The 26,369-nt window shown below is 56.8% G+C and overlaps 2 protein-coding genes across 6 annotated transcripts; both read left to right on the top strand.

The window, feature by feature from the left end:
* Nucleotides 1-210: 210 nt before the first annotated feature.
* On the top strand, nt 211-8,983 carry PRCC (proline rich mitotic checkpoint control factor). Of its 2 annotated transcripts, none has more exons than XM_028710815.2 (7): nt 211-1,517; nt 4,752-4,799; nt 5,238-5,846; nt 6,054-6,161; nt 6,756-6,899; nt 6,996-7,061; nt 7,579-8,983. In XM_028710815.2, the coding sequence occupies exons 1-7, from the start codon at nt 1,122-1,124 to the stop codon at nt 7,663-7,665; spliced, it is 1,458 nt and encodes a 485-aa protein (XP_028566648.2). In that variant the 5' UTR covers nt 211-1,121; the 3' UTR covers nt 7,666-8,983. The 2 variants fall into 2 exon arrangements, with proteins under 2 accessions (XP_028566648.2, XP_028566647.2); XM_028710814.2 differs by having other exon boundaries at nt 6,051-6,161.
* A 1,634-nt stretch (nt 8,984-10,617) lies between these two features.
* Nucleotides 10,618-24,409, top strand: LOC114586945 (death-associated protein kinase 2-like). Of its 4 annotated transcripts, none has more exons than XM_077920475.1 (13): nt 10,618-10,828; nt 13,176-13,247; nt 14,822-14,970; nt 15,202-15,423; nt 16,125-16,263; nt 16,360-16,489; nt 19,316-19,364; nt 19,846-19,872; nt 20,599-20,751; nt 21,227-21,272; nt 21,469-21,558; nt 22,217-22,300; nt 22,478-24,409. In XM_077920475.1, the coding sequence occupies exons 1-13, from the start codon at nt 10,637-10,639 to the stop codon at nt 22,556-22,558; spliced, it is 1,434 nt and encodes a 477-aa protein (XP_077776601.1). In that variant the 5' UTR covers nt 10,618-10,636; the 3' UTR covers nt 22,559-24,409. The 4 variants fall into 4 exon arrangements, with proteins under 4 accessions (XP_077776601.1, XP_077776602.1, XP_028566650.2 ...); XM_077920476.1 differs by lacking the exon at nt 10,618-10,828 and adding an exon at nt 12,035-12,206; XM_028710817.2 differs by lacking the exon at nt 10,618-10,828 and adding an exon at nt 12,324-12,772.
* Nucleotides 24,410-26,369: the final 1,960 nt, after the last annotated feature.

Below are 26,369 nucleotides of genomic sequence, written 5' to 3'. Positions count from 1 at the left end.
AGGCGCGCCTGGGCTCCCCGGGGGCGCTTGTTTGGGTTTGAAAAGCGGTGGCGAGGCTGGCGAGGGAGGCCCGGCTCCGCCTCCTCCGACGAGGCCGCTGCCTTTCCCCGCCCCCGGCCGCCAGGAGGCGGAGGAGGCGCCGCCCGGAGAGCCCGCCGAGGGCGCCCCCAGGGAGGCGGCGGGGGGAGGCGCCAGCCCGGGAGCCGCTTGCTGCGCGGAAAATAGGCGATCCTCGCGGCCGCCGCGCACGTGGAGCCCTGGAGGAAACCCCCGCCGCCGCCGGGAAAGCCTTTCGCTTCAGACGCGGCTCTTTATTCCCAATGGCTGGTGGCGATGGGATTTGTAGTGGCGCCTCCCCGGCGGAACCCAAGTGGCCCCACGACGGGAGGGCGCTGCTGGGACTGGGGGGGGTCTGCTCGCTTTTAATCGAGGGCGGGGCAGAGATCCTAAGGGGGTCGCGAACATGAACCGCCCGGCCGGTTGAAAAGGCAGCCGCATTGCAAGGAGACCCAAGGGCCGAAGCTTCCTCCGCCTCTCGAGGGCGAGGCGCCTCAGGCGGCTGACAAAGGAGCCCCGCCCCCGCGGCCATTTTGACTCGGCGGCAGGTTCGAGCGCGCGCGGGCGGGCGAGGTGCCTGATGGGAGCCGTGACATTCCCTCCCTGGAGGTCGGAGGCGAGGGAGGAAAGGGAAGCGGAGCCGACGCCACCCAGGACTCGGCTTCCCGGCAGCCACCGCGCGCCACCATGCCGGTGGCCCAGCGGCTACTTCCGGCGCGGCTGCTCCTGGGAGTCGTAGTTTCTCCCTCCCCGCTCCCGCACTGAGGGAGGAAGAAGGCGAGAGCCCCCGCGCCGCCTCCTCCTTGCACCGCGGCCGCCATTGCCCGGAGCCGAGTCGGAGCTTGGAGCAGGCCGCCTCCGTAGAAGGAAGGAAGAAGGGAAAGAGGGGGCGGGGGGGGCCAGAGCCCGCCTCCTCACCCGGCCTTCCTTCCGGCGGCGGGGGCGTTGCCATGACGACCGCTGCGGCCTAGCGGGCTTCACGCTCAAGCGAGCGCGGCCTAGTGCGGCGGGCGCAGCCTCGGCCTCGCGTAGCAGCAGCAGCCGGCGGTAAGGAGGGGGCGGCCATGTCCTTGGTGGCCTACGCCAGCAGCGAGGAGGAGGAGCAGGAGGAGAGCGACGCGGCCGAGGAGGAGGGAGGAGGAACAGACGGAGACGACGACGACGACGAAGAAGAAGCGACAGAGGAGCGGGAGAGGGGCCGGGAGCTGGGCCGGCGAGGCGGAGGCGGCCGCGGACTCTTCTCCGCCCTCCCGCCGCCCAAGGCCGGCGCGGGCTTCGCTTCGCAGCAGCAGCAGCAGCAGCCCCACCGGCCCCTCACAGCCGGCCTTCCACTTCCTTTGGCGCCGCGGCCTATCCCGGCCTCGTCCCCGCCGCCGCTTCTGGCCGCTGCCGCCTCCGAGCGAGCCCCGGGCAAGAAGAGGACGCAGCCCGTGCGGATCGCGGCGCCTCATCTGGGGGACGTGAGTGTCCTGGGGGCCCTTCGTGGAGGAAGAGCGCAGGATCGGGCCCGCCGCCCGCCCTCTTCCTCGGCAGGGAGGGGCAGGAGGAGCCCGCAGCCGCAAGGCCGACTCGAGAGTAGACCTATGGCAACGGAGGCATGGTGCCACTGGCGTCCCCGTGTGGCCCTGTCCCTTATCGTCAGTGGGTCTCCTCCTGAGTAGGACTGGTGTGCAATGCAGCCCAGAGGGTCTCATGGTAGCACCTTGAAAGCAATATGCTTGGAGCTGACCCGACTCGGCTGGCATCTTCCCAGCTTGCCACATCTTCCTGCAGGAAACATGTACAATTTAAGAACTCGCTATTAAATCAGAAAGCAGTTTTTAATACTGTAGCAAAATACACAGCATAAAATACTAAATGAAATATTTAGTATCTTTATGAAAGCTGTCAACAAGCATTAGAATAATAGAGTCTTAGAGCTGGAAGGGACACCATGGCTCATCTAGTCCAACCCCCGGCAATGCAGAAGTCTCAGCTGGAGCATCCAGGACAGATGGCCAGCCAGCCTCTGTTTAAAAACCTCCAAGGAAGGAGAGTCCGCCACTCTCATGGGAGTCTGTTCCACTGCCAAACAGCTCTTACTGTCACAAACTAAACATATTCTGATGTTTAGTCAGAATATCCTTTCTTGTAACTTGAATCTATTGGTTTGAGTCCTCCCCTCCAGAGCAAGAGAAAACAAGCATCTTCCCTCCTCCATGTGACAGCCCTTCTTTAAGATGGCTGTCTAGCTCCTCTCAGTCTCCTCTTTTCCAGGCTAAGCATACCCAGCTCCTTCAACCGTTCCTCCTCAGGCTTGGTTTCAGGACCCTTGATCCTCTTGGTTGCCCTCCTCTGCACACCTTCCAGCTTGTCGACATCCTTCTTAAATTGTGGTGCCCAGAACTGAACACAGTATTCCAAGTGTGGTCTGACCAAGGCAGAATAAAGCAGGACTATGACTTCCCTTGATCTGGACACTATACATCTGTTGATGCAGCCTAGAATAGTGTTACCTTTTTTTGCTGCTGCATCACACCTTTGGGCCATGTGATCTACCAAGACCCCCCTTCTTCTTCTTCTTCTTCTTCTTCTTCTTCTTCTTCTTCTTCTTCTTCTTCTTCTTTGGCGATCACTCATAGCTGAGTAAGATTGTCTTCCATAAACATGGTTTTAACAATGAGTCCGTAAGTGACAGTGGAGGCCAATTCTGGATCCATGTGTCCTTCCACAGTGGGGACATTGGTTTCCGGGCGGGAGTTGATCAGAGTGTGGATTTGCCAAGCGTGCCTTCCTCCTAGCATGTTTCTCCCTTGCGTCCTGAGTTCGAGTGTCTTCAAAGCCCATGACACCTTTGGTAAAGGCTGTTCTCCAACTGGAGCGCTCACAGGCCAGTGTTTCCCAGTTGTCAGTGTTTATACTACATTTTTTAAAGATTTGCCTTGAGACAGTCTTTAAACCACTTTTGTTGACCACCAGCATTACACTTTCCATTTTTAAGTTCGGAATAGAGTACTTGCTTTGGAAGACGATCATCAGGCATCCACACAACATGACCAGTCCAACAAAGTTGATGTTGAAGAATCATTGCTTCAACACTGGTGATCTTTGCTTCTCCCAGTACACTGATATTAGTTCGCCTGTCTTCCCCCTGATCCTTCTCACAGGTACTACTGGCAAGCCAGGTGCCCCATCTTATATTTGTGCAGCTGGTTCCTCCTGCCTAAGTGCAGAACCGTACATTTGTCCTTTGTGGAATTCATTTTGTTACTTTGGACCTAAGTGGGATCTTGTCCTACTCAGAGGAGACCCATTGTTACTGACAGTGGCTATCAAGTCCGTTTGCTTCAGTGGGTCTGGGTGGGCTGTCTCCAGGTGGGACTGGCAATGTCTGCTGACTGAAACTCTGGGGAACTGCCACCTGCCAGTCTGGACAGTACTGAGTAAGATGGACTCAGTATTATTTAGACTCAGTATTATTTAGAAACATGAGGACTAGAATCTTAACTTTATTTGGGGGAAAGGCCTGCAGCCTATTGCTAGAGTATCTGCTTTACATGCAGAAGGTAGGAGGCTCAATCCCCTACTTCTGCAAGTAGGACTGGGAATGTTGTGTGTAAGTCAGTGTATATGAAGGGAGATGGACTTGGTAGATTGCAGCTTGTTGAAAAGCAGAGGGAGCAAACATGGGCAAGTGGTGAAGAGTTGATGAACTCAAGGCTCCCCGCCCGCACCTCTCTGAACCTGCAGTGGGCGCTGCCCAGCAACTGAGAGCTGGTTTTGCGAGAGCTTGGGAACCTGCTGCTTTTTTTGGAATCCAAGGTGCTCATCACTCTGCTTGGCTGGAGTGCCAAGGTTTGCCTTTTGTGGTCCGATTCCTTCCTTGACCTTTGGATCGCACTTCTAAGCTAAAACTGGAGGGCGAAGAAGGAAGGCTGTGGTGATAAGGGCACTCGCCTCAGGGAGTGGTGCTGGTGGAGGAGCTCACTGGGCCCTCTTGCAAAGCTCCACACAAAGACAGCTGCTGTTTCTGCTTTCTAGGAGCTGCTGGATCTGTCCTTATCACTTACTTGCAGCAGGAGGGAAGGGAGGAGGAGTTGCCAAATGTTTCTTCCTATCCATGCAACAGGGAAACCTTTTTTTGTTTTTTAAGTAAAATTTATGTGCACCCTTCTCATGCATAAGTCATCCAAGGCCCACAATACAAGCAATACTTGGGTTCTATTTAGCTAAGTTAGAGTAGACCAGTTGAAATTTTTGGACCCTATTTAGTCACATCCATTAGCTTCAGTAGGTGACTCTGAGTAGGACTAACGTAATGTAAGAAAAAGCTGTACTGCAGATATATGCCTAGCAGTGTTAAGATCTGAGTGAATTAAGTTGAGAGAAGGATTGTTTGTTACTTACTTTATCGCCTTTGTGATTAATTCCCATAAAATTTCTGGTAGCATCATTGTTAGAAGCAATTTCATATATACAAACAATGACGAAACAATTTCACATGTTCACACAATTTCCTGTGTAAAAAACTATTTTGAACCCAATACAGATCTGGACTGGGGCAGAGGTAGATATATATTAGTTGAAAATGTAGAGACCTTTTGCACTGTCTACCTCTGTCCCAGTCCAGATCTGCATTGGATTCAAAATAGCGCGCTCTCTCTCTCTCTCCCTCCCCCCCCCCCTTGCACTCAGTTCTGCTCTCTCTCTTTCAGTCGGATTCCGAGGAAGATGAACCAGCAAAGAAGCATCCCTCTTTCCAGGTGAGGACTTGGGCAAGTGATGCTTCTGTAAAGGGGGGGGGGGAGAGTGGGAGCACCTTGCTTTCAGTGAAAAGTGTTTGCCCCTAGTCAGGCAGATGTCCATCCTGGCCCTCTGGGGTTGAGTTGCCTCTCTGGATTAGTCATGTTAGTGAAATCTCACATGTGAGACAAAGTTCAGTCGATCTGTCAGTGCAGGCTTCTCGGTCAGCCACAGCTCGTGTCTTTCTGCGAAGGCACGGCTAGCTCCTGCTTGGCTCCTTCCCTGAGGCAGGTGGCGGCAGCAAGCTATGTGGCCTGGCTTGGTGTTGCTTCATGGTGCAGCTTCCTGGGTGAAGGAGGGGCTGCTGTGGCTCCCGCCGTCCCCTTGCCGGCAGGCCCAGGTGGATGTAGTCCTTCCTGCCCCTGCCTCACCTTCCCCTATGTCTTCCCACCCTCCAGGCCCAGAGCGAGGGCTCCGGCTTGTCTGCTCTACTTCCTCAGCCCAAGAACCTGACGGTGAAAGAGACGAACCGGCTGCTGCTCCCTTATGCTTTCTCTAGGAAAGTGGCTGCTGCTGCCGAGAGCTCCCCGGAAGCCAAGTCTGCCAAAGGCCCACCCTCCTCCAAGCCAAAGCCTCCCCTGAAGGCACCCTCGGCCGTGACGGCAACCACGACTCCCTCCCCATCAGCCATCAAGGCGGCCGCCAAGAGCGCCGCCCTGCAGGTGACCAAGCAGATCACACAGGAGGAGAATGACAGCGATGAGGAGGTGGCCCCCGAGAACTACTTCTCCCTGTCTGACCGGAGCGATGCACCAGCCCTCAGTCCAGAGGCCTACGCCTACCCTGGCCCCGTGGTGCCGGATGATCTGCCCCCTGGGACGGAGCCGGACCCTGAGCCCGAGAGCCAGGACACAGCTGCCAACGCCCCGCTGGAGTTCAAGACGGGGCCGGGGGCCAGCTCAGCTTCCCACAGCTGGGCCCCCAAGCCTGGTGAAGACTATGGCGGGCAGCACTATGCGCTCTACCCTGGCTGCAGCAATGCAGGCGGCCCCAGCCCCTACTACCAGGTGAGAGGGGCATAGCCAGAGGCTCCTTCTGCAGCTGGGGGGTTGAGCCTCAAGGGTGGCTGGCACAGTGGGGAGGGTGAGCGGCTTCCGGGAAGGAGGCTGGGATGGGCACAGGGACGGGTGGCAGGCAAAGTGGCTGGTCCTGCAGCAGCTTCCTCTCCTGGTGCTGAGGCGATCCTTTCCCCCACCTGGCTTCCTCTGCAGCAGGATTACTACAGCAGCAGCAGCTACTACTCGGACACAGACCCAGAGCTGGGCCCGCCCCAAGAGATGAGCAGCGAAGGCGCTTCTTCCTCCTTCATGGACGATGAAGCGGTGAGAAGCTGCTCTCAGCAGGGCCCCCTCACTGGTGGGGTGGGGCGGGGCACCCTCTCCTCCGGCTGTTTTGGGGGTGAGGGGGTCTCTGGTACTTGGCAGGGACTGCAGAACTTGGATTCCAAGGCTGCTGGGCAGGCAGGGACAAGCAGCCCCACCCAAGAGGTGTGGGTGCAGGTCTGACATCTTCTTGGCTTCTAGCTTTCAGCAACTCTAAACAGGGCCTTCTGCTTAGAAACGGGGGGCAGGATAGGACCCCCAGAAGTGGAAGGTTTTGTTCTCTGGTCTTATGAAAGGATGGCCTCTCCCTCCCACTTCCCACCCCCATTTCTGTCCCCTGAGTGAGCAGAAAGTGTTTTCCCCCCTAGAAAGGAGGGTCAGAGGTTGGTTTGGGACTGCTCAAAGGAGGCAGCTCATCTGCATCCACTTGCTCTTCCGCAGGAGGTCAGGGAGGGGGGCTGGTTGGCTGTGGACACTGCAAAAGGGGCTTCTGGCTGCTTCAGCTCCAGCCCGGCCTCAATGGGCCTGGGATTAATCGTGTTTGGGATGCTCAGCAGACTGAATCCCTCTTCCCTCCTCCCGTCCCTCGCTCAGTTCAAGCGTCTGCAAGGCAAGCGGAACCGCGGGCGGGAAGAGATCAACTTTGTGGAGATCAAGGGGGACGACCAGCTGAGCGGCGCCCAGCAGTGGCTGACCAAGTCTTTGACAGAGGAGCAGAACATGAAGTCCTTCAGCAAGGTGAGGGGGCCCCTCTGCCCCCCCCCCCAGGGGGAGCCTTCCCTCCCCCCTCCTGCTCTGCTGGTAATCACAACTCCTGTCTCTGTTTCTCTCCAGAAAAAAGGGGAGCAGCCCACGGGGCAACAGCGGAGGAAGCACCAGATCACGTATCTGATTCACCAGGTGAGGCTGCCGGGTTGCCCCCTCCCTGCCCCCCTGGGGGTCACCCTAGTTTGGATCTTGTGCCCTGGAAGCCGCAGCAGTTGGCAAAGTGGGTCCTCTTCTGCCCTGCTGTCAAGATCCTGCCCAGGGCTCCCGCGGGGTTTGCTCTAGAGCAGGGGTTGTGGGCCATCCATGGCCCACCAGACACTTTGCCAATTTATTGATTTTCCAAACTAATATTACAAATTAGACACTTTGGGACTGCAACATCCACCATCACCTCCAGGCTGACCGCTGGGCTGATGGGAGATGCAGTCCAGCATCCTCTGGGAGGAAAATCATGTGTCCTGCCTGATGCTCAGCATTGCTGCCCGTCTGCGGCTGAAGTCCAGAAACCCCAAACCAAGCCCTGTTTTCAAGAGTGGGTCAGGCCCCTGGGGCAGTGCGGGTGTCTTGGTGGTGCGGGTGGGACAGGCACCCTGCCAAGCGAAGGGCCCAGCTTCTGAGCCTCCACCTCCTCCCTCTCTTTCTGGGGCAGGCAAAAGAGCGCGAGCTGGAGCTGAAGAACACATGGGCCGAGAACAAGCTCAGTCGGCGTCAGACGCAGGCCAAGTATGGATTCTAGGGCCCGTCTGTCTCCTCGGAGCCCCTTCAGGCAAAAGCTGCCAGCCCCAGACCACGTTGCGTGAAAGGAAGAGAGGGGCCTGCGGAGGGAAGAAGGGCGCGAGGCCATGTGCCTGGGGGGGGGGGGCATCCGCTGCCTTTCCCCGCAGGGGTCTTCGGCAGAGGGATGCAGAGGAGTGCTCTGGCCCACTAGGCTGCCTGGCACCCCCCAATCCCCTTTTCTTTCCAGTAGCCAACGCGACACGGACGAGGCCCCTGTCAGCTGGGGGGAGACCAGCGCTGCTCACTCCCTTGGAACTGCTCACCTTGCAGGAGGTGGGGCAGCCCAGGCAGTCCACCCAACCACGGGGGTGGGGGGCAGGACTGTCCCTGAGTGCTCTTCTGTAGCTGCCCCACCCTGCCCCCCACCCGGTTCTTCTCGTGTCTCTCTGTGTTTGTGCTCCAGACCATTTGCTCTCCCCTTCCGGGCTGAGGAGAGTTTGGGGCAGCCCCCTCCTTGTTTCTCGTCAGAAGCTCTCCTGGTGGCCTCCTCGATGACAGTGTTTGGGTTTCAGCACAAGGCAGGGCTGGAAGGTGCGTGGCCTGTGATCTCTCCCCCAAAGCCATAAGGACACATCACTGTTAACAGGACTTGGGCTAAGTGCTAGCGGGATCCGTGCACTTCCAGGAGGCTGGCGGCTTTTCAGGCGCCCCCAGCCCAGGGCGAGGGCGGCAAGCAGAGCCTGCCCCAAGGCCTGCGGCAGCACCCACCCTCTGGGCTTCCCACTCTCTTGGCTTCTGGGGCCTCTGCCTATACCCCGTTGTGACTGTGGGGCGGGCCCTCTCTTGCCACCCCTCCCCTCCCCAGATTCCAGGTGGGAGGAGCCAGACGGGGAATTCTGCTGGGGCACACACACTTGCTCTCTTTCCTTGCTGCCCCACCTCAGAGTCTTCTGCTGCTGGGCCTGATCAAGCGGCCCTCGAAATCCCCGGTCTTCTGGTCTCACATCCTCCCCTTTGGGGTTGTTGTGTTCTCTTCATTGTTGTTGTTGTCTTTCAAATTGGAGCCCGTTTTCCATTTTTGGAGGGCGTGTCCCCCTCACTGTGGCAGAATTTCTGGGTGAATGATGATGTCTCTGTATTTAGGGTATTATTATTTTTTTCTAAACAGAAACAAAAAAAAAGCAATTTCTAGTTTATTTCCCTTAACATTTTAGTACTTAGAAAAGCCTCTCTTTTTTTCAGTATTCCAAAATAAAGCTCTCATTCTGTAATTTATTTGTTATCTTATGAAACTGTCTGGAAAGAGATTTTATAAAAGAATAAAACTTTTAAATGAACTTGCCCTCCCTCAGAACATTCTAGTATGGTTTGTTTGGGCTCCTCTCAGTCTCCACCCTCCGACTCCCTTCGGACTCCTTTCCCTCCCTTTCTAACCCAGGGGCCTCAGGCAGCTTCTGTGTTTCCTGGGGGCGCTCCGAGGGGCTTGCAGGGTAACAGCTGGGCCCCCATGTGGGGTGGAGGAGCAGCACCACACTACTTTGAGCAGCCATGGATTTCCCCCACAAATCCACGAACTGTAGTTTGGCCAGGGCACTCTTAGCGGTTGGGAGATCCTCTGAGCTACAGTTTGCATTTTGTAGGTTTTATCTCTGTGAGCAGAATAGGGCGTGGGAGGTTTCTCCTAACAGCTCACGGCACCTTTAACACTCAACGCCAGGAGGCTGTGGTTGAATCTCTCTTTCTGACCCAGGGGCAAGGGCCTACAGTGCCTCCTCTTCCCCGTTGCTCTCTCCCATCCGGCCCTGAGAAGCCGTGTTCCTTCTCCTATCACCAGCCACGTCTTGGGGGAGCATCTGCCTTCCTGTCCGTTCTGATAAGGAGTCCCAGCCAAGCAGAAGTGGGCAGCAGGCGCTAGGCCAGGTCAGCCGGATTAAAAATAACTCCTCTCCTGCCCCAGGTCAGGAAGCGCTAGGAGGTGTGCAAGAGCAGCGAGTTGGGGGCTGGAGGAGGCATCCAGAGAAGGCGCAGTGGGCCAGCTATCCCACTGGGCAGTGGGGCTCTCTGGGCCGGCTCAGACACCATGCATTTCTGAACTCCTGTCACTGCTGTTCAGCTCAGGTCCTGTTTCTGGGCTTCCCCTTAAGGTCCTTGTGGTTGACCATGAGAACAGGATGCAGGCCTTTGGCTGGGTCCAGCTGAGCCAGACTCCTCTTAAGTTCTCTGCCTGTGTAACAGCAGCTTCACCTTGCCTGACCCTAGCCTGGATTTTTCAGAACTGCCGCTACACGAACACAAAGGCAGGAGGTAATTGCTCTCCAGCATCATCCAAACCAACCCCTGAGAAGTGAGGATGGGATTTCTGCAGAAATCAGAGCAGCCCTGGCCCAAGGAAGCATTTCTAGCACAATATTACACACACACACCCCCGCTTGGTATTCTGCAGTATACTGCTCCTAAACAAGGAGGCTCTCTTGAGCTGCCAGGGCTGGTTACTGTGTGCAGACAATCCTTTCCCAAGTTTGCTACAGCCAGAGGCTCTCAAAAAGATGCCTACAGCCTTGCAGCTGGTCAAGGGAGGCAGAGAAAAGCAGAGTGGGAAGGGTTAAGAGAGTTTTAACTTCGCTTTCAGTCCGGGTGACAGTTCTTTAAGCTTGGGCCACCCGCGTCCACCCCTTGAAGGGTTTGTGCCCAGGCTGCTGGAAGTAACGCGCATGCAGTCCAGGTGGGTCGGAAGTCAGCAAGAAACCTTCCCTGTTCTACACACCCAGCAGCTGGTTGACTGCCTTGCTCCAGGGGGCTCTATCCGAGCTGCAGTTGGGGGCGGGCAGGGAGAGGCCTGCTGGCTCCGCGGCGGGAAGGATGGAAGGTCCTCCTCACTGGGCAGCGGCTGGGAGGCCTGGTCAGGAAGGGGGCTCTCCTTGCAAGCGGAGGAGCCCCTCCAGGGCCCTTGGGCTGCTGGCGGGCGAGGGAGCCGGAGGCGTCTTTCGGAGATGCCCCTCGGAAGGGACTCTCCGGCCGGAGCGCGCCCTGCAGCAGCCCCCGAGGCGCCCACGGGAAGGAAAGGGTCCCGGGCTGGCGGCGCGGCTCCTCCTCTTCGGAGCGAGCCAGGACCAGACCGTCGGAGCTGCGGCCGGAGCAGGAGGGCTGGCTTGCTCTCTCGGGCCGGCGCTGCTGGACCGGAGGTAAGCGGGGCGGCGGCGGCGGAGGGAAGCGCCCTGTCTGTCCCCCTTCGGGGCTCGCCGGGCTGCGGGAAGGAGGGCGGAGAGCGCGGCGGGCGGCTGTGCTTCGGTCCCGCCGAGGGGGGGGGGGGACCGTTGCCTTCTTGGGAACTCGCCCGGTGCCGCTGCTCTGCGAAGGGAGCCCGAGAGCAGGGGGTCGACTCTGCCTCCTTCCCCCACCCGCAGTGGAGCTGCGCCGCATCCAAGACCAGGCAAGTCTCCTCCCTCTGTGTCTCCGCGGAGACGACGGTCCCACTCGGCAGCTCCTTCCTCGGGAGTAAGACCCTTTCTGCCGCCCTGCCTGGCGGGCTTTTCTCCCAGGAAAGCGGCGGCCGAGGATCGCAACTCGGCTGCTCTAGCGCGCTATCCCAAAGCCCGCCTTCCTCGCGCCTCGAGAGCGCAGCTGAGGCGTCTGGAGGGGAGACGATCCGCCCTGGAGGGTCTGTTCCAGGGTCCCCAGTCCCTCAGCCCCAGGACCTTTTCCCAGCAGGGACCAACGCCGCCTGGCCGGTTCCTTGCATTTGCTTGCCCGGGATTATCCGCCCTCCTCCTTCCCCGGAGCTGCGCGTTGGGAGGCGCGCTTCTCGCCCTCCCTCCCTCCCTCCGAGTCCAGGAATTTGCCGCTTGCGACATGTTTCCACCGCCCTCGCCCCGAGTTTTCCTCCTGCCTCAAATAAGGTGTTTGTGCTGCTGCTGCTGCGTTTGGGGCGTGCGAGGCCAGCTGGGAAGACAAATGCGCCCCCGGAGCAGCAGCGCCGTCCAGCTCCAGGCGGGGAAGGAATGTGTCCGCCGGGATGGATGCCTCGGCCCGCCCTGCTCCTCCCCGTCTCCAGGGCCAGGATCCTCGGGCTGCCCGAGATGGGAAAGAGGCTGCTGGTGCTCCAGGGACCCGGCCTGGCTCGTGGGATCCCTGGCCTGGCTGGCGGCGAGACTCCTTCGCCTTCCTCCCGCGGCCCGTTTGCGCGGAGCGGCTTTTGAACGCGCAGGCTTCTTTCGGGGTGGGGGCGCCGTGAAGCAAGGCCCCCCTCCCTCTCCTCCTGGCAGGCTCCCCCCCCTGCTCCTGCCCCCTCCTGCTTCTGCCTCCCGCTTTAGCTGCCTGGACAATAGCGGCCCCCAGCCCGGCTTTCGCCCCCTCCCGAGCCTTTGGTCTCTCTCCAGGCTAAGGGATGGGCCGCCGGAGTTCGGTGGCAGAGCAGCTGCTCGGCGTGCAGAAGGTCCCGGATTCCCTCCCCGCAGGGCTGAGAAAGGCCCCCGTTTCTGAAAGCCCGAAGAGCCCCAGTCAGTGCTCTGACTCGGCAGATAAGGCAGCGCCCGACCTTCCAGAGAAACCTGCAAGCGCGATGTGAGCCCAGTCGCCCCTCCTGCTGTTGTGACCCCCAGGACGGACATTCAGAGCCTTGTTGTTTCGGATCCTGATGTAGATGTATATGCGTGCAGCCGCCCCAGACCTGCACCTCACAGTTCTGTTTTCTTACGAAGCAGGCCTCTCGCATTAGCAGCGGCTTGAGAGTGGCCCGTCCGCACCACATCCCGCCTTGCTCTCTTGCACCATCGCGCAGCAAACGCCGAGTCCAAAACCTGCTGGGTTCCTGCAGGAAGTGGCGGCCGTCTTGCAGCGCAGCCCGCCGCGCACGAATCGCCGGGCAAGCGCGATCCACAGGCCCCCGGGTCCGCCCTGCGTGCGCGGCCTCCTCCGCGAGACACCCCCCCCATTCCTCCCCCCATTCCGGGATCGGGCGCGTGGGAAGCAGCTCCGGGGGGCGCTTGGGCTCTCCGCCCCTTCCCGCCAGGTGTGCCGAGGGCTCCTTCCGCAGGAGGGCGAGGCTCCTCGGCTGGGAGGGGACTCGGCTGCCGGAGCCCCAAGAGGAGGAAGTGGAAGCGCCCGGAGGTCGCGATGGTCGCCTGCAGGTGCTGCCTCCCGGAGCTCCGAGGGCGGCGGCAGCAAGAGGGGCCCGTGAGAGCGAGCGCGTGAGTGCGGCGAGCCGGCCAAGGGGGCTCCGTCTCCTGCAGCCTCCGCTCGCCCCGCGGGGGGAATCCGGCCTGTCTGCGGGGAGAGAGAGAGAGAGACCCCCCCCCCCCAATGAGGAAGTCGCTCCTCTCTCCGTCGACGAGGCCCGCGGAGAGGAATCGCCCCCGGCTGGGAGGCCGAGATCTGCGGGGCGGGGGTGGCCTGGCACGTGTGGAAGGGCCGTGGGAAAGTGTGGGGCAGATAGGAAATCGCCCGGTGCTGGTGCGGGCGGGGAAGGGCCTCGGTCCCGGCGGAGAGCAGCCCATCCCTCGCAGAGGCTGACCGCTTCCTTTCCTTTTGCAGCTGATGGCCAAGGATGGAGGGGGCGAGGTCCTTGCCAGTGGTGAGGGGGGGCGCCTAGCCAGAAGCCCCGAGGTGAGTGGGGCATCCAGGGCTGGGCCTGGGCTGCTGCTGCCCCTCCCCGTCCCAGCTTGGGCTCCCAGCATGCTCAGTTCGCAGAGCCCTTCCTTTAGCCACCAGAGACGTCTGTGCTTCCAGGAAGTTCTAAACATTTCACATCATGTGCTCAGGGGGCTTGTTTTCTTTTTAAATCAGGGTTGGCCAAGTGTGTTTATTTCTTTGTAAAGCATAGGGGGCGGGAGAAAATTGTGTGTGTCAGGGCAGAATGAATGCATATTGTTGCCCGTTGCCCCGATCTCTGAGCTGTGCGAGATGCCAGGGGGGGTTTCAGGCCCACTCAGGGATCATCCTGGACATGATGTACATTTTGCTCTAGGGAGCTTAGTTTGGTCAGAATGGAGTCTGCACTTCCAGAGTTAACACTAAATGCATTACTTCTGGTAAATGAGCCACCTTACTCACTAGAGGGCCGTGAAAAATGTGTCCCTGGCTTTTCAGACTTGTCTACCCATGTACTCTCTGAAACCAAAGGGCGCATTGGTTGCAGGATGTGAATTTTTTTCCTGCTCTCTTACCCTAATACCAGGGACGCGGGTGGCGCTGTGGGTAAAACCTCAGCGCCTAGGACTTGCCGATCGCATGGTCGGCGGTTCGAATCCCCGCAGCGGGGTGCGCTCCCGTCGTTCGGTCCCAGCGCCTGCCAACCTAGCAGTTCGAAAGCACCCCCGGGTGCAAGTAGATAAATAGGGACCGCTTACCAGCGGGAAGGTAAACAGCGTTCCGTGTGCTGCGCTGGCTCGCCAGATGCAGCTTGTCACGCTGGCCACGTGACCCGGAAGTGTCTGCGGACAGCGCTGGCTCCCGGCCTATAGAGTGAGATGAGCGCACAACCCTAGAGTCTGGCAAGACTGGCCCGTACGGGCAGGGGTACCTTTACCTTTTACCTACCCTACTACCAAGAACCTTGATTAAATTCTAAGACTTACTGGGTCCAGGGCTTTAGGGGAGTCTGGCACCCACAAACACATAACAATATGAATGTCTAAAGAGGTTGGGGAACTTGCAGAAGACCATAAAGCCCTGGGTCCAAAATGGCCTAGTTGCACTACAGTTGGTAGAGTTTAATTACGACTGTGGGGTGGGTGGCAGGAAAGGGCTGAGACCAGGGTGCCCCCCCCCCCCCACTGCAGGGGCTGCCCATATGAGTCAGGAAGACTGTGCGGCATTTCCCCAGGACATCTTGTTCTGCTAACACATAGTGGGCTTTAAGGGGACACAGCCACCTGCTCCCGCTCTGTCTTTGAGGGGGGCTGGTTCTGTTCCACAAGGTCCAGTTCCCCCCCAGCCTGGATGCCCTGAAATCTCTCCCTCAGCCCCCACCTGCCTTGCCTTCTGCCCAGCACTGCTGCTGCCGCCACCTACAGTGAACCTTGCCAAGTTCCTCCCCCCACCTTGCACTCAGGGAACGGGTGCCTTGCACACCAACGGCAGGCAGAATGCGGGGAGTGGATCTGTGGGGGTCCTGCTGGGGCTGGCAGGTGGGGAGGGGGGCATCCTTTGACCTTGCCCTCCATCCCTGCTCTCTGCAGGAGGCCCTGTGCAGCCTGGATGATGAGGACAATGACGAGGTCTTTGAGAGCCCCGACAGCCAAGGCCCACGGCCGGGCTGGACCACGTCAGCCACCTTCCGCCACTGCAGCGTGGATGAGCTGTACGAGCTGCTGGAGAAGCTGGGCAGGTGAGGACCCAGGAGCACCGGCGGCCGGTGGGAAGAGCAGGGCCGGGAGGGTCTGGGGACAACAGAACAGGTCTTCTGGGCCCAGCCCCCAGTGGGAGAGGCTCCTGACAGCTGCTGCCAGTCAGTGTAGACAGTGCAGAGCTCGATGGCCCCTGCTGCTTGGACCTGACCAAAGGTCTCTTGCTGTGCTCTTATCGTTGCTGCCCTTCTCCCCCTCCTCTCCCCACTCAGCGGGCACTTTGGGGTGGTCAGGCGCTGCCAGGAGCGCTGCACGGGCTCCTTCTATGCCGCCAAGTCCGTGAAGGTGCGGAAGCGAAAGGGGAGCCGCCTGGGCCTGGACCGCGAGCAAGTGGAGCGAGAGGTCTCCATTCTCCAGCAGCTCCAGCACCCCAACATCATGCGCCTCCATGACGTCTTTGCCGGGAAGGGCGAGGTGGTCCTGATCCTGGAGCTGTGAGTGTCGGAGGGGAGGGGGCGCTGATTGGGGGCTCCAACTGTGGGACTTGCTTTTGGGGTCCACACTATGGCTTAGTCTGCTGCAGCAGAAGCAACAAGTTGCCTTGTGGTACCTGAAAAGATTCCTAGCTTTAACAAGGAAACCTCCATGCAAATGACCGCAAAGCGACCTCCAGGCCACAAAAGCTCCTTTAACAATAAACCTGTTTGGAAGCCTCCAGGCTGCCAGCATTTTGCAGGAGGGGCTCAGTTGCACTTCTGGTTTGCACAGTTAAGAGTGGAGTCAAAGGGCTCTGTCACCTTTGCACAGCAAATCATCTTTTAAAAATGAATGGGCTGTTCATGGTTTGGAAGGTGATGGAGAAAAGCATAGAAAAGCATGAGATGAACGAATTACTAAAGGGAAGGCATAGACACACCCTGTACGAGGGGAAGGAGCAGAAATCTAACTGTTTTTGAGACTTCTGTCTCCCAGTTGCTCATAAAACTGGGGGTGCCACTACTATCGGGGGGGGGGGACGGGGACTCCAGGTCTCATGACACCTTTGAGAAGGCTGCAAAATAAACAATATTTTGTAGCGCCTCGTGTTTCTCTCCCCTTCATAATTCCCAAAGTGGGGCAGCTTAGGGAAGAGGCGGCTTGCCCCAGGACACACGCCAGGCCAGCTGCCCCAAATCCACCCTCCCTCTCCCTCCAGCATCCACGGAGGAGAGCTGTTTGACTTCATCGCAGAGAAGGAGCTTCTGACGGAGACCGAAGCCATCCAGTTCCTGCAGCAGATCCTGCTTGGCCTGACCTACATGCATTCCCGGCGCATTGCTCACTTTGACCTCAAGGTACGCCAGCCCTGGATCTCTGGAGGCTTTTGAGCAACACAGGAGTCTTCTCTGAGGGCGCGCTGGTCCTATCTCCTTCCCTGATCTCTTCTGCAGCCAGAGAACATCATGCTCTTCCAGAAGGATGCCCCCAACCCCCTGATCAAGATCATCGACTTTGGCCTGGCCCAGAAGCTGGAGGAAGGCGTGACCTTCAAAAGTTTGTGTGGGACTCCCCAGTACATTGGTAAGAGGGCGGAGCAAGCTGGGGTCCTCTCCTGTCCCAGAGCCCCCGGCGGAGGAATCTCCCGTGCCCTCAAAGCAGCAGCTCAGCCCCTGCTGGGGGCCGGGGTGGACTTGGCCACAGCAGAGAAAATGTTGCTGTTGGTTGTCAGACTTCTTAGTTGCTTCTTACACAAAAAAATCTCCGAGCGACTTAACAACACCTTTAAAAGCTTAAGCATACCTGATAAAAGAGACACGTTCTCACAGAAACACCTGCAATTAATGAAAACAAATGTTTTGGCAGCGAAATGAGAGTGTTCCCAAGGGCGTCCCGTTTCTTGCCTTCTCCCAGACACTTCCCCACAAAGGCAGTGCAGCCCATGAGCTCCAGAGGGTAAGGGCAGTGCTGCTCATGAGCTCCAGAGGGTAAGGGCAGTGCAGCCCATGAGCTCCAGAGGGTAAGGGCAGTGCAGCCCATGAGCTCCAGAGGGTAAGGGCAGTGCTGCTCATGAGCTCCAGAGGGTAAGGGCAGTGCAGCCCATGAGCTCCAGAGGGTAAGGGCAGTGCAGCCCATGAGCTCCAGAGGGTAAGGGCAGTGCAGCCCATGAGCTCCAGAGGGTAAGGGCAGTGCAGCCCATGAGCTCCAGAGGGGAAGGGCAGTGCTGCTCATGAGCTCCAGAGGGGAAGGGCAGTGCAGCCCATGAGCTCCAGAGGGTAAGGGCAGTGCAGCCCATGAGCTCCAGAGGGTAAGGGCAGTGCTGCTCATGAGCTCCAGAGGGTAAGGGCAGTGCAGCCCATGAGCTCCAGAGGGTAAGGGCAGTGCAGCCCATGAGCTCCAGAGGGTAAGGGCAGTGCAGCCCATGAGCTCCAGAGGGTAAGGGCAGTGCTGCTCATGAGCTCCAGAGGGTAAGGGCAGTGCAGCCCATGAGCTCCAGAGGGTAAGGGCAGTGCAGCCCATGAGCTCCAGCGGGTAAGGGCAGTGCTGCTCATGAGCTCCAGAGAGTAAGGGCAGCGCAGCCCATGAGCTCCAGAGGGGAAGGGCAGTGCTGCTCATGAGCTCCAGAGGGTAAGGGCAGTGCAGCCCATGAGCTCCAGAGGGTAAGGGCAGTGCAGCCCATGAGCTCCAGAGGGTAAGGGCAGTGCTGCTCATGAGCTCCAGAGGGTAAGGGCAGTGCAGCCCATGAGCTCCAGAGGGTAAGGGCAGTGCTGCTCATGAGCTCCAGAGGGTAAGGGCAGTGCAGCCCATGAGCTCCAGAGGGTAAGGGCAGTGCAGCCCATGAGCTCCAGAGGGTAAGGGCAGTGCTGCTCATGAGCTCCAGAGGGTAAGGGCAGTGCAGCCCATGAGCTCCAGAGGGTAAGGGCAGTGCAGCCCATGAGCTCCAGAGGGTAAGGGCAGTGCTGCTCATGAGCTCCAGAGGGTAAGGGCAGTGCTGCTCATGAGCTCCAGAGGGTAAGGGCAGTGCAGCCCATGAGCTCCAGAGGGTAAGGGCAGTGCAGCCCATGAGCTCCAGAGGGTAAGGGCAGTGCAGCCCATGAGCTCCAGAGGGTAAGGGCAGTGCTGCTCATGAGCTCCAGCGGGTAAGGGCAGTGCAGCCCATGAGCTCCAGAGGGTAAGGGCAGCGCAGCCCATGAGCTCCAGAGGGTAAGGGCAGTGCAGCCCATGAGCTCCAGAGGGTAAGGGCAGCGCAGCCCATGAGCTCCAGAGGGTAAGGGCAGCGCAGCCCATGAGCTCCAGAGGGTAAGGGCAGTGCAGCCCATGAGCTCCAGAGGGTAAGGGCAGTGCAGCCCATGAGCTCCAGAGGGTAAGGGCAGTGCTGCTCATGAGCTCCAGAGGGTAAGGGCAGTGCTGCTCATGAGCTCCAGAGGGTAAGGGCAGTGCAGCCCATGAGCTCCAGAGGGTAAGGGCAGTGCAGCCCATGAGCTCCAGAGGGTAAGGGCAGTGCTGCTCATGAGCTCCAGAGGGTAAGGGCAGTGCAGCCCATGAGCTCCAGAGGGTAAGGGCAGTGCAGCCCATGAGCTCCAGAGGGTAAGGGCAGTGCTGCTCATGAGCTCCAGAGGGTAAGGGCAGTGAAACCCATGAGCTCCAGAGGGTAAGGGCAGTGCAGCCCATGAGCTCCAGAGGGTAAGGGCAGTGCTGCTCATGAGCTCCAGAGGGTAAGGGCAGTGCAGCCCATGAGCTCCAGAGGGTAAGGGCAGTGCAGCCCATGAGCTCCAGCGGGTAAGGGCAGTGCTGCTCATGAGCTCCAGAGGGTAAGGGCAGCGCAGCCCATGAGCTCCAGAGGGTAAGGGCAGTGCTGCTCATGAGCTCCAGAGGGTAAGGGCAGTGAAACCCATGAGCTCCAGAGGGTAAGGGCAGTGCAGCCCATGAGCTCCAGAGGGTAAGGGCAGTGCAGCCCATGAGCTCCAGAGGGTAAGGGCAGCGCAGCCCATGAGCTCCAGAGGGTAAGGGCAGTGCTGCTCATGAGCTCCAGAGGGTAAGGGCAGTGCTGCTCATGAGCTCCAGCTGCCATCAGCCCCAGCCAGCCAGCGGCCAGGGAGCAGGACGGGGTTTTAGTCCTGTGACATTGTCTAGAGAAGGGAAGCCAAGACCAGTCGGGGGTGGGCTCGGACTCCCAGCAGCCAAGAGTTAAGGATGGTGATGGTGGAGGAGATCACCAGAGTTTGGGTTTGGAGGGGCTCCTTTTTAAAGCTGAAGATAATAAATCCAGGAGGAGGTTAGGCAGCACCGAGGCTGTGGTGGCTCTCTGGGGCCCGAAGGCCAGGGCAATGTCCTGCCTCTCTGGTTTAATGGGAACTCCGTTTTGGTTTCTCAACGCTGACACCGTTTTGCCCATTTCTTCTTCCTCAGCTCCTGAAGTGATCAACTATGAGGCTCTGAGCACAGCAACGGACATGTGGTAAGAAGCGGTAGTGTGTGTGTGTGTGTGTGTGTGTGTGTGTGTGTGTGTGAGAGAGAGAGAGAGAGAGAGAGAGAGAGAGAGAGAGAGAGAGAGAGAGAGAGACTGACTCTGTGCCCACATCCTGCATGCCCTTGGGTGGCTGGGGCAGGTGGGGGAAGAGCAGGGCCCTCCAGGAAGTGCTCACATGCCAGACTCAGGCCTCCAAAGCACCACAGGAAAAAGGTGCACAAGCTAAGCTCATGTTGGGTTTGTGTTTTACCTGTCCAGTATAAAGACAGCCACCCACACCTGCCCCTGGGTTGGGGCCTTCCTCCAGTCCCACCAGTCCTCCCTGAGTCTTCCCTCTGTCTGCTTGGAGTGGCCCACCCCACAGCCCTCCCGCCCTCCGCGCTGGATTTTGCATGCCCAGGTGTCCTGTCAAGGAATGTCCTTGCTGGGTGCTCCCTTCAGCTTCTCTCTCTCTCCCTTTTTCTGCCAGGAGCATCGGCGTGATTACCTACATCTTGTGAGTACCTTGGGACTCCCTGTATTTGAGGCTGGGGGGGGGAGTGGGCAGTGCTGGTGATGGCAGTGCAGGGCCTCAGAATTACTTATGCCTAGGATGCATTTTAATTCATTAAAAAAATGAATTCGTCCTCAGAGGAAAAGAACAATTAGAAAATACTTTTTAAAATGGTGCTAAAGACAATGACTCCCTGTCGTCTCAGCCTTTGGTGACCTGAATGGCTTGATTCCAAAATCTGGTCTCAAGGTCTGGCCTTGCTGCATTGCTGCTCTCCTCCTGGCCATGGGTTTATATTGGATCCCCCCCCTTTTGTGTTGTATAGTATGTTTTCATTGCACCTTTACTGGAAGCTCTCCTGCGATGACAACGTAATGAAGGGCAGTCTATAAATAAATAAATAAAGGAAGCTGCGTCTTCCCAAATGCCCCTCCGTTCTGCAGGTTGCCAGCATTGTAGGAGCAATGGAGGAAATGGCACCTGGAGGGCAGAAGGTCTCCCCACTTTATTGGTCCTCTAAGCTACTTTCTGTAGCTGATTTTTTTAGGAGGACATTTGTTGATTTTGCATAAGGCTCCTTCAGTAAGTGCAAGCTCCCTTGGAAGAAATCAGATTTTTAAATAATTCTTAAATGATTGCACGCACGCCCACCCATGCTTGTCTGCTCTGAATTATGCCTGCTTGATCCCCGCCATGAGGTTTCCTTTTGACCCTACCTTCCCTCTGCAGACTGAGCGGCATGTCCCCCTTCCAGGGAGAGACGGACGCAGAGACCCTGACCAGTGTCGTCTCCGGCAACTATGAGTTTGAGGACAAGTACTTCAGCCAAACATCGGAGCTGGCCAAGGACTTCATCCGGCAGCTGTTGGTGAAGGAGCCTGGGTAATGGCCCACCAGGGGTGAATCTCTCCAGGGTGCTTCTCTCGGGTTCTCAGTTTTCCTGTCTTAGATTCAGTTCTCCACATTTCAACAGCAATCTGCAATGAAAAAAAGCCCTCCTCATCAGCATTTTGGGATGGATTTCTCCTAATGGACACATTTTGCAATGCTTCCATAATGCATTTTTTGTGTCTTACTTTTACTAACTGTATGTGTGTTTTTAATGAACACACGACTTGGCTGGAAGCTGCATTCAGAGGAGGGCCAATTTGGAAGGATGGCTCTACCTTTTGCTCCTCAAATTGTTCTGGGAAGTGCAAACAAGGGAGGTTTGCCTTTGAGATTCCCCCCTCCTTCTCTCCCTCCTGGTGGGACCTTGGCTCAGTCCCCAGAGGGATTCTCCTGCAAGCCTCCCTCTCTCCCCTCCAGCGGGGAAACGACAGAAAGTCAGGTGTGCGTTTCTCCCTCTGTGTTTCAGAGACCGAATGTCGGCCGAGGAATGCCTCATCCACCCCTGGATCAAGGTCAGAGCCCGGGAGGGGAGGCTGGCTGGGGAAGCTGCCTTAGACTGAGCCAGACCTTCGGGATCTGTCCTTGGTTGAGATTTTCGGGACCCCTCCTTGGTTTCTTCTCTGCCCCCATCCTGGCCTGAACTGATGGGGGAGGGGAGGCAGGAGGATTTTGGCAATGGGCAGAGTTGCAGGTGCCTGTTTTTTCCAGCCCCTGACCCGGAAGCAGGTTGCGAACCGGAGCCGCTCCTCCATCAACATGAAGAACTTCCGCAAGTTCAATGCTCGCCGGAAGTGGAAGGTAAATTGAGCAGCCCTCCCCCCCGCCTGCACCCTCCAAGCCAGTCAGCAAAAAGAAGCCGGAGGGTGCGGGACACCTGTCCCTTGGCAGTGGGGGTGCCCTACTCTGATCTGAACCATTATTATTATTATTATTATTATTATTATTATTATTATTATTGTCATTTATGAATTGCTTCCAATGAGGCACTTGAAGTGATTTGCAGTGAAACAAAAGCCTATCTAAAAACAGTTGCTTGCACACATGAAAACAATTCAAAAATCAAAACAGCTATTGCATACAGTTGTGCCTTGCGACTCGAAAGATTTGGGCCGCAAATCTGGAAGTTCTGGTTTGCGAACGTTCTTTGGAACCTGAACATCCGACGGGGCTTCCGCAGCTTCCGATTGAGTGCAAGAAGCTCCTGCAGCCAATTGGAAGATGTGCCTTGGTTTTGGAACGTTTTCGGAAGTCAAATGGACTTCTGGAACGGATTCCATTTGAGAACCAAAGTATGACTGTATTTAAGCCCAGTTTCAAATCCAGGGCAAATCCCAACAGCTCACCATCTCCCCTTCAGAGGCTTTTTGAAAGAGACACCTGTGGGCTGTGAGTGGGGGGGGCACAAGGTCTTCCTGCGAGAGGCTCTGGGTGCCTCATCTCTGCATTTCCTCTCCAGCTCTCCTACAACATGGTGTCTGCCTGCAACCGCCTCTGCCGGATGGGCCTCCTGTGCCAGCAGAAGCGGGACGAGGAGAACTTGGTGAGTGCCCTTTCCTGGGCGATGGCCTCCTTGCTTGCCCTGCTTCTCAACTCCTGACGAAGAGGAGGGGGCCGGGCCGGGGACCCTTCCCTGCCCCTGACCCCCACGTCTTCCCTCCCAAGCCCCCCTGGCCTGGCTTTCGTCCCCTTCACTCTGCCCTCCTCTGCCCCCAAACAGCGCGGCTGCGAGAGCGACCAGGAGGGGGAGGCCAGCAGCCCCGTCCCCCTCTTCCGCAGGCGAAGGAGCAGCTGCTCGTGAATCAGGGACACCGGGAGGCAGCCTGCTCTTCCAGCCCCATCCATTCACCAACCCAGGAGGGTGCGGCACAGCCTTCGACAACCAGCCCATGGTTGCTGCAATGTGGACAGGGAAGGGGCCTGCTGGGAGGGAGCCCACCATTAAATGCCTGCGTTGCCCCACACTCCTGCTGTGCCAAGGGGGGGGGGGCTCCCATTGTGGGCGGGAGACAGCTCTCTCTCTGCCCCCAGCTCCCTGGGGCTTGGCGTTTTCCAGCAGAGGCCAGCATTTGGGCCTTCTTAAAAAAATGCTTTGTATGTAAGTTTGCTTTTGGGGAGCGGGAGATTTACTTCCCAACTATTTCTGACCTACTTGGGGAACAGAACTCCACTCCCCCCATGCCAGCACTCCCCCCCCCCACTACCCATCCCTTCCTCCAGGAATTCGTGACCAAAAAGGGTCCCTGGTCCCTTTTTAATAATGCGCATAGCGTTAATGACATCTATACAAGCAAAGAAATGAAACATCTGTGTCTTCCTGCTCGGCTGCTTTGTGTTTTTGCTGAATTTGGTTCAAGTTAAAAGGTCAAGCAGATCAACGACTGCTTCACAAAGGGGTTTGTGAGTGATTCCCAAGGATTCAGGTGTCCCCTCTTTCTAGGATTTCATGAAGGGACTGTAGACAAGTTCTTTCCTCTCTCTCTCTCTCAGCACCTATAATCTCCCACCCACACAGTCTGCACTGGGGGGAAAGTAATATCTGCCCACCTTGCAGAGATGCTGCCACGAGGGTTCGGGGGCCACCCTGTAGTTTAACTAGTTCAGCATAGAAAGCTGCCCTTGGGCTTCCTCTAGCTCAGTGTTGCCTGCACTGACTGGCAGCAGTGGCCTGCCCAGGTTTCAGATGAGAAGCCTTTCCCACCGGCACCTGGAGATGCCCTGCCACTGAGCCGCGGTGGTCCTTCCCAAGCCAAGCGACACGTTGCTGCCCCCCCCACCACTGCTGCCGAGGTGGGAGAGGCAGAGGCGGCCATGAGCCCAGCAGGGCAAAGCACCTGGCTCTGTCCTCTTCCCAGAGTGGTGTTGTTTAGTCATTTAGTCATGTCCGACTCTTCGTGACCCCATGGACCAGAGCACCCCAGGCACTCCTGTCTTCATGCCTATTACCTTTGTCCATGGAGTTTTCTTGGCAGGGATACTGGAGTGGCTTGCCGGTTCCTGCTCCAGGTGGATCACGTTTGGTCAAAACTCTCCACTATGACCTGTCCATCTTGGGCGGCCCTGCACGGCACAGCTCGTAGCTTCTCTGAGTTATTCAAGCCCCTTCGCTACGGCAAGGCAGTGATCCATGAAGGGGCTTCCCAGAGTAGACAGCAGATAAAAATCATTCCGGAGGCTGCAGTGGACAGAATTGGCCAGCAGGGGGCACCACAATGCAAGGACTGAGACCATGGGGAGGGAGGTCAGGGAGGGCCAGTGTGAAGAGTTCAGGGTGGTTTTTGTGGGGTGGAGTAAAAAGGGTTTTCTTGTGGTCAGCAGAGGGTGCTCCGGTATATAAGGACTCTGGTCTTCTAGATATTCACACACACACTTTCATACTCGTGGAGAGAATTGTAAAAAGTATTACCAACATGGTGAATTGTTTCTGTTAATTATGCAGCTATCACTGTTTGTCATGCCCTGTGTTTCATTTCCTCTGACCCCACTGTTTACAACTCCGCCACCACTTTGATGCCGCTTTGTTTGATATATTTTGTATGTCTTAAATTTTCGTACACCACTTGTGACTTTACTGGACAGCTGATGGTTTTGCACAAGGCCTCCGCGGCCCACAAAAGTTTATTATGCCATAATAAATTTGCTAGTCTTTAAAGTGCTGCAAGATTCTTCTGTTCCTTTTGCTTTGGGGCGGAGGGCCTCCTCCTCCTCCTCTTTGGCAAGCGATTGCACCTCCTCTTCTGTCCGCTGCTCTGGAGCCTCTTTTCAAGCTGCCATTGCCGCCGTCCTGGTACGGGACTCTGGCACAAGGCTTGTGACCTGCCTGCTTGTGTTTGTGGAAGTGCCCTCTGGAGCAGGGCAGGGGAAGAGATCTGCTTGCAATGTTGCACTTGGCCAAGACGACTCTGCACATGCGCACACCAGGAGGCCTGTGGCGAGAGCAGACCTAAGTGACAGCCCTCCTTTGTCAGTTCTTGCACATCATGTGCCCCAACTGAGCACGAAGGCCAGCGGGAGAGGGAGCGTGCGCATCGTGCAATATATATTTGCGCATAGTTTTAAAGAGCACAAGTCATCACAGACGCCACGCTTACTTCAATGCAGGACTGACCTTTGGGGATGCAGGATTTTTGTGTGGCCTGTTCATTGTTTCAGCTTTGGCTGCCTAGATTTTGGCAAAGGCTGTCCAGGGATTAAAGTGTTTGTATGATCTGTCAAGTTGTGCCTGATTGATTATTATCTGCTCTGCGGCTCGTTACTTAGCCAATTGCCTGGATACTTCACAGGCAACCTGTTTTGCCAGGGGTGAACTGTTTGAAATCATTACCTAAAGTCCTTAATTGAGCAAGTTGAAAAGGCTGGCTTTTGGAAAGCCATGGTGAGACAGGGAGCGACTAAACAGCCACCTGATTACTAGCGTTGCAGCTGCAGCCAAGGGGTGGGACTCCCTCATCATGTTGAATAATCCAACGCCTTTTCTGTTTCGAGCTGTCAGTCTGTCAGTCATGCCCTCAGTCTTGACGAAAGCAAGTTGGGCAGTCCTTCTGGGTGCAATTCAAGGTAGCAGCTTTAATTTTACAGATTTGAAAACTATTTCACAGCCAGAAGGTGAAGCACAAAAGATTTGAGATTGTGCACACACCACACATTTAGAGCACATGACTTCCCACTAAAGAATCCTAGGAACTGTGGTATGTTGTGGGTGCTGGGAATTGTAGTTCTGTGACTACAGTTCCCAGGGTTCTTGGAGTGGGTGGGAGCAGAAACACACTTTAAAGGTGTAGCGCTTTAAATCTAATAGGAGCCAAACTTGACAACATAACCTAGTGGCTGAAGGGCCAGGAACCCTAACCTTAAAGTCCCACCTGTGGTCTCCAGCAGGTTGTTACCGTCCTCCAGTTTTAGTGAAGAAAGGAGCAAACAGAGTTTATAATGAAACCCAACTTTGTGTAGAAAACTAACAAGCCCGTTTGCAAAATGAACCCCAAGCCTGATGCCTGTAAAAAGGAAAAACTTTCTTTCTGCAAAGTTTGCAGTTCATGAAGGGGTGAATGAGAGTTCACTTTGACCGGACTCTGACTGGATGAAAAGTCAGCAGTTGGCAAGGTTTAGTTGTAAGGAAGCCACAAGCGACATTATCTTTAAAATTTGGAATCTGCTAAGGCTTGTTAATGAGGAGGATTGGTGCGATCTTTTACCTTGAATGAGCATCTGAATTTGGTATCTTCTAAATTGGTACCTTCCAAATATAGGGAGGGGGCACCTGTGTGGCCATTGAGAGGTTTCTGGACTACAACTCCCATAATCCCTGAGCACCAGACACACTGGCTGCTGGGAGTCCCAGTAGTGTCTGGAGGCCTGCAAGTGCCCATTAAAGTTAGGACATCTCTGCCTTAGGTAGAGAAATCCCAATAGTAAGGATAGTGTTGTACCTTTTATAATTTAGTGTGTGTGTTTAAAAGGATTATTTATCCTGCTCTTCCATCACAAATGCTCCCCCAGTGGCTTACAAATCACTTTAAAAACACAAAGACAATCCCTGCTCTCAGACACACAATCTAAAAACATGACAGAAAAGGAAAATGGTTTGAGAGGGAAGAGGAAATGAGTACCAT

Source organism: Podarcis muralis, chromosome 16 (genome assembly GCF_964188315.1).
Source record: "Podarcis muralis chromosome 16, rPodMur119.hap1.1, whole genome shotgun sequence".
Classification (NCBI taxonomy): Eukaryota; Metazoa; Chordata; class Lepidosauria; order Squamata; family Lacertidae; genus Podarcis; species Podarcis muralis.
The sequence above is the reverse complement of the archived record's forward strand: the minus strand, read 5'-3'. Positions and strand labels throughout refer to the sequence as shown.